The sequence below is a fragment of the Ostrinia furnacalis genome, unplaced genomic scaffold (assembly GCF_004193835.3).
Source record: "Ostrinia furnacalis isolate ACB-3 unplaced genomic scaffold, ASM419383v2 OfSCF2566, whole genome shotgun sequence".
Taxonomy (NCBI): Eukaryota; Metazoa; Arthropoda; class Insecta; order Lepidoptera; family Crambidae; genus Ostrinia; species Ostrinia furnacalis.
The window spans coordinates 209,629-218,154 of NW_021132805.1; the positions used below are offsets into that span (position 1 = coordinate 209,629).

Sequence of the window (8,526 nt, forward strand, 5' to 3'; positions counted from 1 at the left end):
AAGCTTTCTGCAGAGCTTCGACACGCAGTCATGCCTTCTTTAATATTATAAACTTTTGATCACTTACATTTTGACGTCCCAATAATTTATTTACCAAACAATATACTAATCGTAGCACTCGTAGCCCTAGATGTAGATGATGTATGCCCGTTGTTATCGTCTACAATCTGCCAGATACAAGCCGATGCTACGACACGTCCTAGAATCAAATTTGATGTACGTAGTATGTACGGGTGCTACGGAATGTGTGAGGCTACGTGAGAGGGTGTCTTGAGGGGGCCGCCTTACGTGCGGTCTTGTTCGTGTCCAGCCGGCCTAATACTGTCTTTCATTATGATAGAGCGCTGTGATTTCCACTCGTGACGATGGGATGTGCGATGTACCTATATCGAGAATGTGCAATGTAAATTTTGATCTATGTATATGTGAGAAAGCTTTTGGGTGATTAACTAAAGTCTAAGGCTGAGGTTGCATCACCTAACTTTGACAGTTACTATGACGATAATCGGTGTTTTTTGTATGGAGTTTGACGGATTTCTGACGTTTGTTAAAGTTAAAGTAAGATGGTGCAACCCAGCCTAAGATATCATAAGATAACATAAATTAGTTTGAGATGCGACTCTAAACGCTAAAAATTTAATAACATAAATGTAGTTCCGATTTTAGTCCTAAATCAATAAAATATACGAGTACAAGTGCAATTGTGATATAAATGTAGATAGAGAATACTGTTTCATTTTGCGATCAAAGATAGAGTAATTACTATGGTATATTAGTGTATTTTATTTTATTTTATTCAAAAGATAAATAATTTTATGAACTAATTAGCCTTATTACTTTGTAAGATTGATACTATGAGTAGGTTTAGGTAGAGCGTACTCTACATAATGTTTTACTTTCTCTTTTGACAGCCGATATTTATGTTCAACTGATATTTACCTAATAATAATATAAAGATAGGATAATTTTCAACATGATTTTAGAATTTCGTGGTAACTAATTGGACATTCGTCTCGCAACGAACTGATTATCGAAAACTAAAACGCGGATCCGCGCCAACAATGACGGCGGCCATATTGCGGCGTCACTCCAGTGTTGCCATGCGCGATAATTATTAATTTGCAGGCACTCCAGCACTCGCGGTGTCATTAGTGACACCTACCAATTAGGGAGCTCACAGGTTCAAGCTCGTTTTTATTGGGGGTCCGTGGTCTTACTGGGAGCGAACCTTTAACCGTCAAAGTAAAATCCATCTTAAACTATTTATAGTTTTTAAAAATTCCAACCATTCAAATAAAATTCACAAATAAACAATTTGTCACTTGAGAATGCGCTGGTAACTCAATACTGAATCAAGTGAGTAACTTTAACAAACGTCAAAAATCTGTCAAACTTCATACAAAAAGCACGCGATAATGTTTAGTTACGGTCAATGTAAGTTGGTGCAACTCAGCCTCAGAGATTGAAAGTTCTTGTAAAATCATCATGCAAGGTAAAATGTAATACAAACCCTTTTTCATGACATTTGTAGGTGCATTGCAACCGCGGTATGTCATTATACGCGTTGCCAAATGAAATCCCATATTTTCGAATTTTCACTTGCAGTGTCACTCTCACACTTGCCAGGTTTTTAGCACAAGCGTTACTCCGTCAATTATTGAATGAGTCGCGATGCGTTATGCCAGCCCCCGGCGTTAGCTGAGCGTCAGTCCTTGTAATCAACAGCTGATGGAGGAGCAATTATTGGACGGAAAGAATTACCCGTATTGTGCTATTTTCAGTCTTTGTAGAGACTATTGTTTGCGAATTTTGAAATTAGGGCGTTTGAGATGGTAATTAAAGAGAATAGGATTCACTACTTCGTGAAATTATAGGAGGTTTTAAGTGAAAAAAGTTTGCGAATGATCATTACATTTCATGAAATTTCATAAGCTTTTTCTTGGATGCCAAAACTTTTATCAATTTCATCTTGATGTCATAAAATATTAGGATATGGACTACAACTTCATGGCTTTTTTAAAAATCCAGATTTATAAAGTAAGTTGTTTGAACTACTAGCCCGTTTTCTGATGTTTGAATAACAATACGCTGAAGCCAATTCAAAGACAGGTATTTACGTATAGCTAATCTGAACGTTACATGTGAATATTTGACTATAACATCAACAAATCCCATAGGTATTACAGCGACCAAAGTTGCCAATTCAAATATTTGACAATATCATCAACAAATCACATATTACAGCGACCAAAGTTGTCAAATCGAATTCAAAGTCGCAACGTCCGACGCATTGATGCATTCGCGCTTCAGCAACGCACGGCGCCGTTTTTGGTAGTCCGATCGCAGATAGGTTAGGTCCATTCTACATTCAGGCCGAACTGTCAGAGCGTGAAACGGCCCCGCCTCGGCATTTCGCTCCAGTTTCAATCTAATGAAGCCCGGTTTAGGCGGCGTTAAATGTGGCCTCCTCGTATCCCGGGATAATCTTTAGTGCGACGGGTTAGGGCTTATCTAGAATTTCAAATGGAAATTACGGAATGTGAATGCGGTTTAATTACCAAATGTATTAGATGGATTATTTTGCGTTTTAAAGTCAAGTCTTGGTGAGCTTTTGTTTGGAAGGATGTGGCGTGTAAGAATTAGTTCCTATTGTCTTTATCAAATTAAATGTTGTAGATTTCTAAGAGGTAATAAAAATCAATAGGTGATATTATCGTTTTATTGTAGTTTTTTTTAGATGAATATGTTCTGTAGATTTGTCTTCTGACTCAATATAATGATGTTATAAATGTAGCAAATACTCGCACTGTCAACGTTTATAATAATTAGTAATTTGTTTAATTATGTTATTATCAATAAGTTGACTAGTTAAAAAATGTATACAGTTTTATGCTGACACTCTAAATGCAATTTTTGTAATTTATACATAAATAAAATATTTAAATTAATATTGAGTGTTTATTTCTTTCAATCCAATTTCAGTCTTTCCTACATGTTCAATTCTATTATTATTAGGTAGGTAACTAAAATTTTAACATAATATGAATAATTGTATCTATTTCGCTTTAATTCTGATAAAATCCAAGTACATTATGTAAATTTAAAAAGTTAAGAGGTATACAGTCGATATACCACCATAAGTATACAACATACTCGTAGGTATGTATAACTTAGAAAACAATAGTAAAATATTCAAAGTTCTTGAATTATGATGTATTATGATGATTGTAGAGACCTAAACCCTACTTGTGTTGACAATATAATGCAAGTAAGCAAAACATGATAACATTATTTTATTATATTATTATAACGGCAATAATGCTTTCATAAATAGAATAAACCAAATTATATCCCTTTCCTCAGGTGAGAGGTGTAGGCCAAGAGCTTCCTCGTTGTGAATAAAAAAATTCCAATATCTGCAAGCCGTGCAAGCTACCAAATAGCACTAACTAGGTACTGGTAACGGGACTATTCCCACCTCTCGTTCCCACCACTGCAACTCCTGTGTAGCCAGGATCTACAGTTTGACCGCCACAAAAACCCAACCAATGAAGGTCAAGTTTGTCCCGGGTACTAACTACTGGTAATCTGAGAACTTCATAGATAAGAGACAAACCGAAAATTCCCACACTTTTAAAAATTGCCATAAAAATTGAGACAACCTACAATATGCACATGGGATTTTAATAATACAAGTGAAACATGCAACCATAAATCATACTATTTTAAGCTCCTAAGCTTACAATAAAAAAATCACCACGAATCGGTGCAAATTGCAGCTTTTGTTTAGCACTAGGTACACAGATAGTGAAACAAAAGATTTTTGAGAAGGCACTTAAGAAGCTTATCTCATAAAAATAGGGTCTGGGTTGTTACCTGGGGTTCCTTGGAACCCTAAACACATTACCTAGGTAGGTATTATTAGACAGGATATTTATATTTATTTTGAAAGTAATATGTTTTTAAAAAAAATTATAGGTAGATATTAGGTTTGAAACAAACAGAAAGTTAACTTATATTTTTCTAACTCCGGTTTGCCATTTTAAATGAAACTGTAGACTTAAATTTATTATTATATGCCGTTAGTTTATATTATTATAGCAACCAAACTAGTAGGTATTTTCTGTTGCTAGAAAAAGCTCCTTATACCTATATACTATGAGGACAATAAAAATACTTAAGTTGTAATTTAATAAAATATTATAATTATGCTACAGTGAATTTATTATAAAATATAGTTAAAATAAAACAGAACTACTATGATATAAGTAGGAAGTAAGAGACGCTTAAAGTGAAAAGTAACCTAAATCTAATTTAACCAATTTTAAGCAAAAATAAACAAATCAGTAATCATACTTGACTATAGTCTATCTCATTTTTAAACATAATATATGTAGAAAGCCTAAACAATAGGTGACAATGTAATTGTACCTTTGACTTTAATTCAATAACCTCACTGACTAGGTCTGTAGAATGACTATTATTTTTGTTCAAGAAATGACTCATATTAATACTGGGTACATTGGTATGTTAATATTATTAAGTTTTAATATAATTATGAGACGATAATTAAACAATTTCAGCAAATATCGAAAGACAATAGACATACACATCTATATTTAGTAGGTTCATAATTTTTAAACATTATGGGAACAAAGAAACGTGATTACCATATTATATTGTTAGTGTTTTACAAAAATAAATAAATTACCCGGCTTTTCATACAGGTAAAACAAAGGATAAAAGAGTAAGTGATCATCAACTGTTGGAATAATGTTGGCTCGAATGACGCTGGTGCAGAGTACCTTGAACTTGCGCCGCACCTGAACAAACTGTGCGGGCAAACAGAGCTGAGCCTAGCCTATTTTCAATCATGCAAGGCCATGACAAAATGTTTTGTAATTTTCAGGTAAGTTATATTGAATTGGTTATTTTGAAATACTAGGCAATATTGAAATTGTAAATTCCTAATAGAATGAGAAGAATTCAGTGTAACGCAAGTAACAACTCAAATTGTAAGAAAATGTGAGTTATGCAATTATAATTATGGTTGAAACAGAAATGAGATTGAAGCTTGCATTTTTAAAGTGCCAAACACAATGTCAGCCCGTATATTGCAAGTGTATGTGTGGAGTTGTTTACAACATAAACTAAGGCCGAGGAGGTGCAAGCACCGTCGGCAAACAAAATTGAGATTTGCATGAGGCGCGGCGAACGGCTCGCCTCGCAGGCCACGCGATTAAAAATGCAGGCCGCGGCGGGTGGGAGCGCGCGGGAGGGGCGGGGCCGGGCCGCGCCGCCATTGGCCGGCGGCGGCGGGCGGGCCCGGGGCGCCGCGCGGGGCCGCCGCCGTCGCCGCCGCCCGGCGAGCGAGCCTCCTCACAACGCACGTAGCCTTCGCGCCGGACGGTCCCGCGAAACGTAGTCCCGACGCGTATCGCCGCGAGTCCATGTGAGCGACCGACAGTTCTCTCGTTGTGCACGGTGAACGAAGGATCGGCAAACTGTACGCGCCGCAGGAAGACGACATGTTGACGATGGAGACGGATCTCAAGGGCGGCAGCCTGCACGCCACGGTGCCGCCGCACCACGCGCTGCAGCACGGGTACGGCTCGCTGGGCGCGCTGGGCGGCATGATGGCGCTGCCGCAGCAGCAGCCCCTGCAGCACCAGCCGCTGCAGCACCAGCACCACCAGCCGCTGCCGCCGCACCACGCGCAGCCGCCGCAGCAGCACCACCAGCCGCCCAACAACAACAACAACAACACCAAGAACTCCAACACCGACCGCGTCAAGCGCCCCATGAACGCGTTCATGGTGTGGTCGCGCGGTCAACGCAGAAAGATGGCATCCGACAACCCCAAAATGCACAATTCGGAAATCTCAAAACGCCTCGGTGCCCAGTGGAAAGACCTCTCAGAATCTGAGAAAAGACCGTTCATCGACGAAGCGAAGAGGCTTCGAGCCGTTCACATGAAGGAACACCCCGACTACAAATACAGACCCAGGAGGAAGACGAAGACCCTCGCCAAGAAGCAAGAGAAATATCCTCTCGGAGGTGGAGCGTTACTAGGGGCCGGTGAGGCGCAAAGAACGGCAGCGCCCTCGGCACAACAGCCGCGAGATGTGTATCAAATGACACCCAACGGATACATGCCAAATGGATACATGATGCACGATCCCAGTGCATACCAACAGCAGGCGTACGGATACCCTCGCTACGACGTGTCTCAGATGCAGCAGGGCGGATACGGAGGAGGATACTACGGAGGTGGCGGGCAGGGCTCGCCGTACTTGCCGCAGCCGCCGTCGCCCTCGGCCTACGGCATCGGGCCGGGCTCCCCCGGGGGCTACGTGCTGCCGCCGTCGTGCGCGTCGCACTCGCCGAGCGGCTCGTCGGCCAAGTCGGAGCCGGTGTCGCCGGGCCCGCCGGGCATGAAGCGCGAGTTCGTGGCGCACGAGCCGCCGGCGCTGAAGCGCGAGTTCGCGCCGCACGCTCACCACCACGACCAGCTCGCGATGAAGCGCGAGTACGGCCAGCAGGACCTCAGCCACATCATCAACATGTACCACGTGCCCGACGAGCAGAGGTACGCGGCCGCCGGGGAGCGCGCCATGCCGCTCATCTGAGAATCGCCGTTCGCGTGCGACATCGACATCCCGCCGCTATGAGCTGGGTGTGTCGCCGCGGTGGCCGCCAGTGACTTTGTTGCGACTCGGTTGTCGCTAGGACAGTGATCGTTATCTCCCGGCCGAACATACTTCTAGGTATGTCAGTTTTTGTTTTATATGACCGATGTTAGTGTTGGAACTGTTGACTTAGCGAGTTAGGCCGTCGCCGAGCCGACGGCCGAAAGTTCAATTTAATGTTGTTGATGAATTATCCTGTATTATATTATGATTATTGTATTTTTTCATGGTTTAAGTTAAAATATTAAGTTGTGCCGTGCGGATGGACGCGAGGGTGTGCGTGAGGTACTTTGAGAGACGATGTAGTGATTGAGGTAATTTGAATACCAAAAAAATTTGAACAATTTGTAAATATAGTTATAATGGCTAGAGTTAAAGTTGGAGTTAGTCGGTAACGTGTAGGTAGATAGCGATAAGTCGTGCCACGACGCCACACTCTTACGCCCGTCGTGCGTTGTACAAAATATTTGTTATATCGAAACGAAAGTTATAAAGCCTCGAAAGACTTAAAATATTGTAATACGAAAATGTACAGTGAGTGTTATATAGTCAGTGGACACAAAAGTATATTGAAGAAAAAGATGAAGTTATCAATAAACGACGCGTTAAAATTGTATTTGCTGTTTTGTTGTATATTCCCAGAAGACACCCCAACACGAAAGAATGCTCTTTCAAACGTGGCAACAATGAGTCACGCCATAAAACAATAAAGTGCAGGTATCGAGACCGTTACCAAACATTCAGTTACCCTCAAAGTTACTTTTATTTATCTTGCATCTTAAACATTTAACTTTTTCATTGGTTCTTCAAAGTTGTTTTAAGAAGAAATTTCGCACTAAAATTTGATCTCAGTTTCACATTGCAAAGTTCAAATGAAAATCACACAAAAACTGAGCAACTGCCAATTATAGCGGAGCTTTTTGCTCGATATATTTTACATAGACTCTGATAACAGTCCATCAAAAGTAAAAAATACTTTTTATAGATGAAAACAACAAGAATTATAAAGTTTGAAACAATATTTGTAAGGAGAGATTAGTATTTAACATTTTGGTGGAAAACCCATGCAAAAGACTTCAACGCACTATCACCGCGCTAAGAAAATTAATCTTCCTTTCACATTTAAAGTTGTTTATGTCATAAAAATGAATAAAAAACACACAATAAGTCAAATATTTGTCAATGAAAGTGTGAATAATATAAGCATCTCTTCAATTCAAAGTTTTAATTTCGTAATTAGATTATATTAGTACAATACAGACAACTTAATTTTATAACTGTTTAGTTAATTGTATTAAATATTATGATTTCAATTAATAGGCTTCATCTACAATAACAACAATTCAAGTATATTTACAACTATAACAATAAAAACCAAGGGATTGAGATTATTCACATGATAAGTTACATAAAATAATGGTAACAAATGGCAGTATTTATAACTTATATCAAACATGATAATATTGGTTCATCAATTGGATCTGGGTAGTGAAAAACCTTATGAAAATTATTACTACATTTTTTATGAAGATATTTTACATTTACACATACAGTATTTTGTTACTATTAACTTATTCATATCAATTAGTTATTGTAATAACAATTATTTTGTATCGTATAAAGATTTTTTCACAAGATAAATAGGTATAAAATCATTTAACAATAACATTATTGTGGAGATAACATACAACAATTGATTTAATAAAAGCTCAAATAACTCTCTTAAAACCATCAAAATAACATAATTGTAGTTTTAATTTTAATGATAAATCTTTATCAATGCTATTTTATTGTGTCAATTAAATGAGTTATTTAAAAATCATATTAAGCTAAAAAC

General features: G+C 38.9%; 1 protein-coding gene across 1 annotated transcript; it reads left to right on the forward strand.

Annotated features, from left to right (window-relative positions):
• Nucleotides 1-5,368: 5,368 nt before the first annotated feature.
• SoxN (SRY-box transcription factor soxNeuro) lies at nt 5,369-7,305 on the forward strand. The gene has a single exon (XM_028308885.1). The coding sequence runs from the start codon at nt 5,529-5,531 to the stop codon at nt 6,627-6,629; it is 1,101 nt and encodes a 366-aa protein (XP_028164686.1). The 5' UTR covers nt 5,369-5,528; the 3' UTR covers nt 6,630-7,305.
• The last annotated feature ends 1,221 nt before the right edge of the window (nt 7,306-8,526 follow it).